Source organism: Pseudophryne corroboree, chromosome 4 (assembly GCF_028390025.1).
Source record: "Pseudophryne corroboree isolate aPseCor3 chromosome 4, aPseCor3.hap2, whole genome shotgun sequence".
Lineage (NCBI taxonomy): Eukaryota > Metazoa > Chordata > Amphibia > Anura > Myobatrachidae > Pseudophryne > Pseudophryne corroboree.
This window is the reverse complement of record NC_086447.1, coordinates 393,891,696-393,905,532: the sequence shown is the minus strand read 5'-3', so window position 1 is coordinate 393,905,532 and position 13,837 is coordinate 393,891,696. Positions and strand designations below refer to the sequence as shown.

At 40.6% G+C, this 13,837-nt stretch overlaps 1 protein-coding gene across 1 annotated transcript in view; it reads right to left on the bottom strand.

The window, feature by feature from the left end:
* Nucleotides 1-12,883, bottom strand: part of HCRTR2 (hypocretin receptor 2) — a 292,533-nt gene extending 279,650 nt beyond the window's left edge. The window contains exon 1 of the mRNA XM_063916722.1: nucleotides 12,362-12,883. Within this exon, the coding sequence (XP_063772792.1) occupies nucleotides 12,362-12,701 (340 nt within the window). The 5' untranslated portion in view covers nucleotides 12,702-12,883. The remainder of the gene's footprint in view (nucleotides 1-12,361) is intronic.
* Nucleotides 12,884-13,837: the final 954 nt, after the last annotated feature.

Below are 13,837 nucleotides of genomic sequence, written 5' to 3'. Positions count from 1 at the left end.
ATCGGTTTGTAGCTTCAACGGCACATCGCCGCGCTGGAATATTTTTTCAAAAGCATTAGCGACCGTTGCTGCATTCTTAGCGGTCAGACTTTCACCCCACACCCTCTTACTGAATATATCGATGATTGTTAATATGTATTTAACGCCATCGTTGTATTTTGACAAATCTATCAGCGAGACCAAATCGCATTGCCACTGTTGGTTTATACCCGATACACAAATCATGTTCCTTTTATAGTTTTTTCTTGCTGGCTTGTGCAGCGTGTATGCGTCTTGTTCTTGTAACCACTTTCTTACGTCGGATCTTTTAAATTTATTTTTAACCGACCCATAATATTTATCAATGCCGCTAAAACTACCTGGTTTTAACACTGTGTAATATGCATCTTTCATCCGCCTGATTTGACGCGCCGCGTTGCGTGACATTCTGCGACTGGTGCTGCTTGACACTCTGCGATTGGTGTTACGCGATTCGCTATATTACGAACCGCTGTCTTCATATGCGGTTTAGCCAACTCTAAACCTCTCCGGAAAAGAGGAACAGCTTTTCTGAAAAGACTTCGAAAAATACCGCCTAAACCGCAGCCGTACATGTATGCGCTGCCGTGAAAACCTGGTAATCCATTACCGGCTTGAGATTTATAATATTGCACATAGAGTCCCGGATCGCCATAATTTTTAACAGCGACCATTCTGCTTAGTTAATAAAATTCAGTTTTGCGACGTCTGAAGTGTAGCTTCACGATCGCTTTCCCAAACTTAAATGCCATGTTCTCGTTTTGGTCGTTCTTTATCTCTATGGCTATCGTGTCAAAATGTGTTTTGCACAATGGTACGTAATCGGGTTTCTCGTATCGTATTGTGACAACCTCATTGTTATAACCCTTCATTTCAACAGTGCGAAGTAGCGGTACATAACTATCCCCGACCCGTTGGTGTTCGATAATGTCTGTGTACACGTACATCGTATATTGGCCGCCTTTGATGTCGGCGCATGGTTTAGAAATATTCGTTTTAGGTTGTAAACCCAGTATCCATGTCAGCTTAGAACCGGCGTGGATTTGATACAACAGTTTACTGTCACATGTTACAACGCGTGCAAATGGATCATACGTTAGTCTTAATCCAACGTCCAGTTTCAGTTGTACAATTTCAGCGTTGATTACGTTTAGTAACGCTTCGATTGTTTCATAAAAACCGGGTTTAATGCACAAACTCGCGACTCTCGCCACCGGCTGTTCCGCCGTTCCATCCCATGATAATTGCAGTCTACAATCTTGTAAATCCAATGTATTCCACGTATGCGGGTATTGTATCTCAGTAAGTGCCACTTCCCATTCGCCATTTAAGTCTATCGGTTTAGCCAACTTTGTCGTATAGTTAGAAATCTTATTTTGCGGGAAGGTAACAGCCGATGCGTTGCTGGGTAAGGTTATGTAGAACGACTTGTCATCCATCGCACGTCTTGTTAGATCCTGATGATCTTTATATGTCTTTTATCACCGATGCTGCGACCCAACTGTTAAATTTTGCGGGGTACCCGCGCCACTTGACTAACGCGTATTTACGGCCTCTGACCGTCTTATTTTTTAAAATCTTTTCCACTTTGTAAACTCTGTTATAGTTTTTTGGTATGCTTTGAAGCTCTTCGGGGTAAAAACTACCTGTTATAACTTCACCATACAGATCTGCCAACTTATAAAGCGGTTTAACCCCTTTAGTGTTCACACTATGTACAACAAAAATCTCCTCAGAAAAGCTCTGTTCGTAACCTTTCTGAAATATGTCCTTATATTTAGAAATACGGACGTGGTCACCGATTCCTAAACAAACTGGGGCTTTCTTACTTCTAAAGTAATCACCGTAGGTCGTTTTGAAGACACTCAATGCGTTAGAGTCATTCACATCGTTTGGAGCGCACTTAATCGTTCTATGGTATGTGTTATTATAGCTGCGTATGAAGTCTTGTAAAACGTCTATATATCTGTAGGTATTCTTTGCCGTGAAATAGCGCCACATGCGTGTTTTTAAAGTCCTATTGAAGCGCTCTATAACAGCCGCTTTCACATCGTTATTGGTCGTGAAATGCTTTATACCGTATTTTTCTAACACCTTTTTTAGGTTTCTGTTTAGAAACTCTTTACCATTATCGGTTTGTAGCTTCAACGGCACATCGCCGCGCTGGAATATTTTTTCAAAAGCATTAGCGACCGTTGCTGCATTCTTAGCGGTCAGACTTTCACCCCACACCCTCTTACTGAATATATCGATGATTGTTAATATGTATTTAACGCCATCGTTGTATTTTGACAAATCTATCAGCGAGACCAAATCGCATTGCCACTGTTGGTTTATACCCGATACACAAATCATGTTCCTTTTATAGTTTTTTCTTGCTGGCTTGTGCAGCGTGTATGCGTCTTGTTCTTGTAACCACTTTCTTACGTCGGATCTTTTAAATTTATTTTTAACCGACCCATAATATTTATCAATGCCGCTAAAACTACCTGGTTTTAACACTGTGTAATATGCATCTTTCATCCGCCTGATTTGACGCGCCGCGTTGCGTGACATTCTGCGACTGGTGCTGCTTGACACTCTGCGATTGGTGTTACGCGAAAATTTTTAATACGGTTTAATATCGAACACTATAAATTTATATAAAATTTTATATAAAATTTTATATTAAGCGATATAAAACACCATCATTTAATATTAAAAGGGGGCGGGTCCTAGGAGAAGTGGGTGTGGTACCTGTCAAGTTTGACAGAAAGGTTGACTTTATCTACTCAAGTATACTATCCATCCATACCTGTGGTGCATTTAAGTTTTGTGCAGTATATATAGTAGGAGGACAGTGCATAATTTTGCTGACCACCAGTATATAATATATAGCAGTACGGTACAGTAGGCCAATGCTCTACCTACCTCTGTGTCGTCAAGTATACTATCCATCCATACCTGTGGTGCATTTTAGTTGTTGTGCGCAGTAGTAGGAGGACAGTGCATAATTTTGCTGACCACCAGTATATAATATATAGCAGTATGGTACAAAAGTCCACTGCTCTACCTACCTCTGTGTTGTCAAGTATACTATCCATCCATTGCTGTGGTGCATTTTAGTTGTTGTGCGCAGTAGTAGGAGGACAGTGCATAATTTTGCTGACCACCAGTATATAATATATAGCAGTATGGTACAGTAGGCCACTGCTCTACCTACCTCTGTGTCGTCAAGTATACTATCCATCCATACCTGTGGTGCATTTTAGTTGTGGTGCGCAGTGGTAGGAGGACAGTGCATAATTTTGCTGACCACCAGTATATAATATATAGCAGTACGGTACAGTAGTCCACTGCTCTACCTCTGTGTCGTCAAGTATACTACAAAAGTTCAGTAAAATGACCCAAAAATCTAAATTAAAAGCATCTGAGGAGAAGCGTAAACTTGCCAATATGCCATTTACGACACGGAGTGGCAAGGAACGGCTGAGGCCCTGGCCTATGTTTATGGCTAGTGGTTCAGATTCACATGAGGATGGAAGCACTCATCCTCTCGCTAGAAAACTGCAGTGCCACTCCTAGAGGGGCCAGGTGTTTGTGTCGGCCACTTGGGTCGCTTAGCTTAGTCACACAGCTACCTCATTGCACCTCTTTTTTTCTTTGCATCATGTGCTGTTTGGGGACTATTTTTTTAAGTGCCATACTGTCTGACACTGCAGTGCCACTCCTAGATGGGCCAGGTGTTTGTGTCTGCCACTTGGGTCACTTAGCTTAGCCATCCAGCGACCTTGGTGCACCTCTTTTTTTCTTTGCATCATGTGCTGTTTGGGGACTATTTTTTAAATCTGCCATCCTGTCTGACACTGCAGTGCCACTCCTAGATGGGCCAGGTGTTTGTGTCTGCCACTTGGGTCGCTTAACTTAGTCACACAGCGACCTTGGTGCACCTCTTTTTTTCTATGCATCATGTGCTGTTTGGGGACTATTTTTTGAAGTGCCATCCTGTCTGACACTGCAGTGCCACTCCTAGATGGGCCAGGTGTTTGTGTCGGCCACTTGGGTCGCTTAGCTTAGCCATCCAGCGACCTTGGTGCACCTCTTTTTTTCTTTGCATCATGTGCTATTTGGGGACTATTTTTTAAATCTGCCATCCTGTCTGACAGTGCAGTGCCACTCCTAGATGGGCCAGGTGTTTGTGTCGGCCACTTGGGTTGCTTAGCTTAGTCACACAGCGACCTTGGTTTACATGTAGGACACTGGAGTATATTTATGTTTTGGGAAGGCACCCGCTTGCACATATTCGTCCTGAGTGCCAAGCTGCTACACAGTGTATTTGTGAGGATTGCTAAGAAATCCCCACAGTGCCGTGGCACTGGAAATTTTTGGAACATTTGTGATTTTTATTACTAAGCATTTGACAATCTGCTGCTTGTCAAACCTGAGGAAACTGGTGGTACAGAGTTTGTGGCCCACTAGCAAAATACATAATATTTGCAGTAGAAATTGTGGCATGGATTCCATACCATCTAGTCAGGAACCTGTTACATTTGCTGGTTTGCAGAAAATACCCCTACCATCGGTCGAAATAGTGCTGAGTTTTGCAGACAGTGGATCACTATCCTTAATAAATGTAGTTTCGACTTGATGCTCTTGGTTATCCAGGAGGCAGGGAAAGAACTACACACAATCAGATCTAAAATTTATGAAATTAGCACCAATCATAAAACAAAACTGGATGACAAAAAGCATAAAGCTACGTGGGAAAAACTGGGGAGCCAATATGTAGAGTACTGACAGGAATTGATCAAGTTTAAGAAAAACAAATTGAATGTGGTACAGACAGATTACGAGGACCAAAGAGTCTATCGTTGGCTATCTGCTTCAACTCCCAAAAGCAATTGCACGTATAATCGCTCTCGCCCATCATGGCGTGATAGACAGCAACAATGGGGAGATAAATAGAATAGCGATAGTGATTTCAATGTAAATGACTCTGACAAACCGCAGTCCTCCCAGAAGACCCCAGACCCTCATAATGATTTAAATTGGAAAATTGATTTACATCGATTCAACTGTTCGCTGCAAATAAAATAATTTTTCCAACATAAACCAGCGACTATGAGAGACCCCTTTGAGGAGTTCCACATTAAATACTCTAAATCTAAGTTTGACCCCCAATCCAGCAACCCTTCATTGAGGACTTTTTCTCGTATATTAGATGAATCAGTCAGCAGATTTGATATAGCACCTACAAAACATTTCCATAACTTAGGCAAACATCAGGAACAGGCTCTGCAGGATTTGACAACGTACCCAGATATCACCATTCGCCCTACAGATAAAGGCGGGGTGATAGTTATTATGGACACCACTAAATACATACCGGATATTGATCAACAACTAGCGGATGTGAATACCTACAAAAGATTGAAGCAAAATCCAACACATCTGTTCAAACATGAATTGTATTCGATATTGGCAACAGTTGTTAAAGATGGTTTAATCAATAAAAAATTATTTGATGCATTATCACAGTCTCACCCCAAGGTCCCTATTTTATATACAATCCCTAAGGTACACAAAGATGCTCAGTATCCTCCATGGAGACCAATTATATCAGCCCGAGAGTCAATGTTACAGCTAATTTCACAGTTTTTAGATCATCTGTTACAACCACTCGTGATGAGGCAGAAAACTTTCCTAAAGGATACAGTACCACCCAATTTCTGTTGAAGCTGAGTAACTTGGAACATATTCCCCCAGGAGCTATCCTTTGTACTTTAGATGGTAAGAACATATATACCATAATACCACACAACATAGGACTTGAGTGTATGAGATTGTTTTTACAGCAGAATCAGTTTAAAGAGTTTGATATTTCTTTATTTCTAGTATTGTTATAGTTTATACTTACCCAAAAAGTTTTCTTGCATAACAACAAATTTTTCTTGCTGGCACTGGTTGTGCGATGGGGACTAACGTAGCCCCATTGTACGCCAATGTATTTATGTTTGAACAGGAACGGAAATTCTTTTTTTTCTGATCAGAATGTGACAGAGAAGATCATGCTATATACCAGAAATATAGACGATCTGTTTATGATTTGGACAGGGACAGAATTGGAATTAACTAATTTGATTGCACAGATCAACTCTCTTGATAATCCGGTTAAATTTACTTTTTAGCTTAGTCATACAGAGATAAATTATCTTGATGTTACAGTTAAAATTCAAAATAGTTCCATTTCTACTGAAATCTTTATAAACAGACAGACTGCAATACCCTATTGCACCACAGTAGTTCCCACCCGCCTTCTTTGAAAAGAGCATTGCCTAAGTCCAAAATGCTCAAGACTGCCAGGATCACTAGTGATTTGGATGCAGTGGAACCTGCTATAGATCAAGTGATCAACAAATTTACTAGCCGAGGGTATCCATTGCCCCTTCTTGAGAAGTCTAAACAACTAGGTGCTAAATATCCCTACACAAGACCTCCTGGTGACACAAACATCTTTGAAAATACAGGATAAAATTCCATTTATATCCGAATTTACATTAGCTAGTCAGATTTTACCATGAGCAACAAAATCCCTATGGCCCATTGTGTCAGGGGACAGTGATTTACCTGTCTTTAAGAATAAGAGCCTTATGCCCTGTTACAAGAGGGGGAGACATTTACGGGATTTGTTAGTGAAGACTAACATCACACATATTCATAGTGACCCTAGTATACCCTCTACGGTTGAGAAAAAGAAAATGGGATGTTATAGATGTGCATCATACACTACTTGTAGCTTTTTGGAACCAGGGGCTTACTTTAAACACCCACATACTGGTTGTAAATACAAAATTAATCATGTTTTAACCTGTATGTCACAATATGTGGTTTACATCATAATTTGCCCATGTGGGCTTATTATGTGGTCCAGACCACCCGCGCATTCAGGGAGCGTATGGCCTTACACCACTCAGCCATAAAAGCGGCACTGGAAAATAGATTTGAGTACAATATTCATTCTTGTTCTCTTAATTATGTTTGGTAGCTTATCAAAGTGAATTATCATATACAGTATATTATTGTAAGTTAGCAGTGACCACATGGAATATATTGCCAGAGCCATAGGTTTTAATTGTTTTTATTGTATCATTATTGCACTATATACATGTGCTGCACTATTTTATTATGCACTTATGGTATGTTTAATATAGATTATTGTGTGTGATTTCAGTGGACATCCGCGATGCTGTTCCCAGGGGCATCCCATGGAGAGTGCCGGCTTGGTTACTGGTCATCCTTAGTTACCAGCATACCGGATGGACTTAATCCCGGAAGTCATACCGCTGCTCCCGGTTGCGAACGGTAGCAGTGGGCATTTGAACACAGAGCACACACATCTTATAAAGGTAAGACATGTCATATTGTGATTTATGCTTTGGTGTATTTGCATCTCCAAATGTCCTGATGAAAAAGTCTGTGGAACTTGAAACGTTGACGACAATTATGATGATGATGCACTAATACACCTGAACTTCTTCATTATTCGGAGTGCTGCCTCATTTTTACATGTAAAACACTGGAGTATATATATATGAGTCCAGAATGCCCGGCTATCACATGAAAACATCACATGCACCGGGTGCCTCCACAGAGATATATATACACACAACACAGATTGGAGGTGCGGCACTCCTGGTATGCCTGACGGAAATGACAAATTAAAGTCATTGAAATGTTGCTGCTAACTTATCTGTGATGAAAAAATCTTTATTCAAGTCGCCAGGAGTGCCGCACCTCCGATCTGTGTGTGTGTGTGTGTGTGTGTGTGTGTATATATATATACATCATTTATTTATTGAATTGTTGAGGATAAGTGAGTTTACTTTGGTGAGTGCTGGGTTCTTTGTTTGTATTTATTAGAGCAATGTGGTCATGGGCTACATGCACCCCGCCCTGTGAGTGGTAAGTACAGCTGTGTACCCCGCTTTTGTGGTGGAGAGTGCTGTGTTACATGCACCCCACCCTGTGAGTGGTAAGTGCATAGCTGTGCCCCGCTTCTGGTGTGGTGAGTGCTGTGGTTTTTTCTCTGTGTGTATACGATGGGGTTAATCTATGGTTAGCTCTTATTAACCGTGGCCACTAGCTTTCTCATGCACCCCTGTGTGGACTTTATTATCCTGAACCTGTCTCAGCTGTTCCTTAGCAATCATCTTTGAGCCAGTGCAAAAGGTGACTAGTGTACCTTTAAAAGCCATAAAGGGTGTGGCAGGTACACATTAAATCTAGCAGGCAGATGATCTGTGTAACAGCAGTGAAGTAGTCAGGTTTTAAGACTCTGTGATAGTGTAGGACCTGCATGAAGGTGGGGTACCTTGAAAATCAGTATGCAGGCTTCCGTGCATTGGCCAATCCACTAACTAAACCCCCATCATTTATTTATTGAATTGTTGAGGATAAGTGAGTTTACTTTGGTGAGTGCTGGGTTCTTTGTTTGTATATATATACATATATACATATTATGTCACTGTTTGAAAAATGAAATAAGCGTTATGTTTTTTTAAACAGGAAATTATTTTTTTCAGTTTGATTGTTTTTGCATAACTTCTAGGAAAACTCAAAATATGGTGTGTGTGTGTGTGTGTGTGTGTGTGTGTGTGTGTGTGTGTGTGTTCGTGTGTGTGTGTGTGTGTGTGTCACACAGTGCACCGGTATAGATGATGTCTGCAGAGTGACACTGACAGCCAGGCAGTTATCAGAGAAGTATGTATGATTATAACAGCTCTCATATGAATATAGCTTCTTAATGGTGTGCTAATAAATACTTGGTAATGGCATATATTGACACTGACAGCCAGGCAGTTACCAGTGATATAAGTGTAGAGTATCATTTTTTATAGTCACTCCTACAGCACCCTAATAGCATGCTAATGAATGCTTGCTAAAGGCGTTTTTTGACACTGACAGCCAGGCGGTAACCAGTGAAGTAAGTGTAGTGTATGTTTATAACAGTCGTCATACTCCTCTAGCACCCTACTAGATCCCTGATAGTGTGCTTATTAGTGATTATTAGTATGCTTGCTAATAGTGTTTCTTTACACTGACAGCAGGCAATAACTAGTGGGGTATGGGACTCAAGGTCAACACCAATAAGGTTGACACACCTTAGGTGTACACCAATTGGTCGACACATCTCAGGTCGACAGCTGAAATAGGTCAACATGGACAAAAGTTGACATGGGAAAAGGTTGACTTGTTTTTATGTTTTTTTTGTAGTTTTCTCCGTAATGTGACTGGGAACCCCAATTATTTCACTGTGTCCCCTCGCATGGCTCACTCCACTCGCCATGCTTCGGACAAGGTGCCTCGCTCCACTACCGCCATGCTCCGCACAGGTTACCATTCCTAATTGTAGTCCACGTGGATCGTAAAGTATTAAAAAGTTCAAAAAATGGAAAAAAAATGTGAGAAACTCATTTCGACCTTTTTGCATGTCGACCTTGTTCATGTCGACCTTTTGTCCATGTTGACCTATTTCAGGTGTCAACCTAAGGTGTGTCGGCCAATTGGTGTAGACCTTATTGGTGTTGACCTGGAGTCCAGATACCAACTAGTGAAGTAAATGTAGTGTATGGTGCCTCCTGCTGCTATAACACCCTAATGGTGCCCTAACGGTGTGCTAAATGCTTGCTAATTGCATTTTATTTTTTCAGAAACTGATCTAACCTACTCCAGTCTCACACCATCATCCCACACACTCTCCTTCAGCTCTCCACTGTGAAATTGTGCCCGCACTCCCGTGTGAAGGAGTTATATAGAATCCAAACATGCAAGATCCAACACTGGGGAAATCCAAAACACGCCAGATCCTACACCAGGATCATGATATTTTGCCTCGCTTTGGGATCTGGGTTTGGCAGGAAGACCAGAACCGGGGCTCATAAACACTCAGATCCCATAAGATCAGTCCTTCATACAGTATATCTTCCCCACAGTCCTAACTGCTGAACTTCCCTTACTGTACTTGAGTTACATGCAAGTATTAAAGGGGAAAGAGACAGAAAAAAGAGACCCTTGTTGGGAGCTCCCAAAAAGGGTCTCTTTTTTCTGTCTCTTTCCCCTTTACTACATATGTATTGGACCTATGGGAGCACCATCGACAATCACTGTTTATATCTACATATAAAAATTCTCTTTACTGGTAGATGGTGATAAATTCCAGAACTATTTTCTGGTTGGTCGGTTATCTTGGAAACCTCTTGCAAAAATTTCAAAATAAAAACCACTCAGTCCTGTGCGGCATCCTTAATCCAACCTTTTACTGCTTACATGCAAGTATGCCTGGTGTCCCATCTACTGGCACAAGAGCATGTCATTAGTAACTATTACTGTAGAGTCCTTTTAATTCTTTCTTCTTTTTTTGCACAAATTCAGGATGTAAAGTCAGATTTTTCATGCTGTAAACAGACTTATATACACCTTTAAATAAGTCACTAGGTGTGTGAATTAAGATGCATGATGACAATAAAATGAATGAAATTATCTGACTGTCATCAATAACAATTGTTGTGCTCAGTTTCTTACAATAATACTACTCAGTGGAGCAGGTGTAATTACATATGCCTTTAGATTAGAATAACCTTGGAACAATCTACCATGAAATCTACATTTGCATTGTAAGAAAGGTTATATGAGTTTCATTCAATTGAGTAAGTGGCAATACTATTATTATTGTTATTTATGAAGCAATTATATAATTATGATAAATAGGGCATACTTTTTTATTATGTAGCAATAAGAGGTGTGAAAGTGCTTTTCTTTTCTAATACACATACTGTATATCAAAATCTACAATCTGTACTAAAGAAAGATCACAGGGTGAATGAAATTCCTCATTTTCATGAATATAAGAAAGCAGTATTAATTCCTCACCACAACACTAGATGGCTCTGTGCACTCAGGAAGGAAGAATATAAAGTGAAATACTGCGGTTTTGCCTACGCTAGATTCACGTTTTTTCCATTGCAAAGTAATATTTAAATTAATCAAAACCAATATGAATACAACACATAACATTATTTCAAACAATAAGATAAAAAAATGACATCGTAATTGAATAGAAGTCATAACATCCATACAGTATACAATTATTTTAAATATACTGTGTAATGCACTTTGCATTGTTTGCCTAGCTACAAATAAATAACTAATGTGCAGAAAGTATTTATAGACAGTCACATTACTTATATATGTAGAGACAACAACTGCAATTAAATATGTGCCAGAGGAAAACCCGAACTACTATCAAGTCTATACTCCCAATATATTTGAAGCTTTCAGAAGGCATACAGATATATTACCAGTTACGACCTTGTGGTTTGTAGATGCATTAAGATTTCCAAGTTTTACAATATAACTTCAAGCACAAACTGGTATAATTAGGAAAGTGCTTTTAACGCAAATCAGTGGTAATAAGAGTACATATTTGAGCCCGACAGTTTCGAGACATCTATATTTAGTAAAAAGAGCTTCATGGCAGGTTTCATTAACTATGCTCAGGAACGTAATGGTCAGACCTTTAGCCCATTATCATAAACAAGTTAAAAGGTGATTTATAAATCCTCCAATACCCCGTACGCCGGCATATCAACTACATCCCATTATACAGTAGTGACCTTCCATACAAGACATGAGTACTCTACTTGTAACCATTTGGCAGCAAATGCACTCTAGTATACATTACTCAGAATCGATTATACAGCAGCTTCCCATGTGGCATAGCCGAGGGTAGACAATTGCTGAATTCACTCAAACCAATGGCAAACTATAAAAACAGTCAGTGTAAATTCAGCGTATAGTGGACTAGTTACAGAGAACCGTGCTTTAGAAAATACCAATCACTCGCTCGAGACTTTAGTCTCACAGTGTAAAGACAAGTTTTCTTGTTAAGTAAAAGCAAAGTGATAACAAATAAGATAAGCAACAACAATTGTTCAGGTGTAAAAAGAAACATGAGCGTGCACTAATGAGTCATTAGCGCGATGTGTGGAGATTCCAATGCACACATACTGTATTACTGACGAGTTAGTTTCAGCACCATTGTGCCCTGGACAGTCAGCTCCAGCCCCTCCACTTACTGCAGCGGACGAGAGGATGTGCAATGAATTGATACATACTGTGTTTACATACCCATACATTAGTTACTTGTTCGTTAATTCAAACAAGCTGATTTACGAATCAATTAAAGCTCATAAAAATGTAATCACATTAAAACAATGTCTTACTCTCAGTTTTGTTACATAAAACACATTGCATTTGGTGTAGAGAAGCAGATTTTTTTTTAAACAACCTAATGGTGCACACTTACCTAAAATATTTCCAATAAGAGCGATAATAAACACTGCAATATATCCTGCAATAAGCACCCATTCATATTCCTTTGGATGTAAATATTCCCTCCAGAGATAGCGAAGAAACTCATCATCGTAATCAGACGATGGGTTCAGAAGTGACTCCTGTGTGACATTCAGTTCTTGTACGGACCAATTCCCATACAGAAAATCATCCAGGGTTGTTCCTGACATGCTTTTCCGGCTAATCGCGTGGATCCTGTTGTCTTGTGATGAAATACATGCGGCACAGAGAGACTCCCGTGGACAGATCAACTTATATAAGTGCAAACACAAGCAACCTTTTATGGATGTCATAATCCATTTCACACTAAGCTTTGGCAGAGTTTGTTACTGTATGTTGAAGGCACACAACTTTTTCCCCCTAATTCTACTTAGTACATTAGGTTAATTAGCCGAATACGTTTTTCTTCTTGCTTGTAGAAAATAAAAAGAGATAGCCACAGCTGGGAGGAGAGAAAGATCCCCTTCCTCCATTGCACTGGTTCCCAGCGCAGTAGCGCCCACTTTCCCCTGTAGCCTCGCCCCTTACCATGCAATCTTCCCATTTAGCAGCTACTCTATATTATAGCCTGTATACTGTATATACTGTAGTAGAGTGGTTTATCACCTTCTCATCGCTAAAATGCAAATAATCATTACAACTCATTTTTAGTAGTTTAGTGATCTACCTGCACTGCATGTAATGAATGATTTACTACACTCTCAATCTGTTCTTTTCTGAGCCCTTTCTTAAAAGTTACTGCAAGATAACCCCAGCCCTACACTATGTATTCTCTAAGGTCTTAGCCCCTGTCAACAGTCCACCCTGCTCTTTATTCTCAGTGTTGCTGACTGCTGATGAATGGAGCAGGGAGCATGTGATAACATAATAGGACTGGCAGCTCAGTCAGGGGGATGTGTACGTGGTGTTCAGTACAGTACGTGGTGTTTCTGTGTGCAGACAGATTAGTGAACGTTAAGATTTTCTGTGTAAAGGTAATGCTATTTCTCATGTTGCAATTACCATCAGAGGTGGTGATTCAGATCTAAATCGCTGCTGTGTGTTTTTTCACAGCGGGCGATCAGGTCCTAACTGCGCATGCGTATGCACCGCAATGCGCAAGGACAACAACAACGGGCATCGCCGGTTAGCGACGGCATCGTGCGAAAAATCAATTCGCACGGCATTCGCAAGGTGATTGACAGGAGGGGGACGTTTGTGGGTGGCAACTGAGCAGGGGCGTATCTAGAGAGGAGGGGACCCATGTGCAGTCTCTATGTGTGGGCCCCCTCCTCTCCCGTCTCATAGCCTGCAGCAGCGCTGTTAGCGCTCTGTCTGAGCACTAGAGACTCTGGCACAGTGCCAGAGTATACAGCGCATGAGCAAGTCCCCACAAAAATGGTGCAGTGGCCATTTTTTGGAGACCTGCGCATGCGCTGTAGACTCTGGC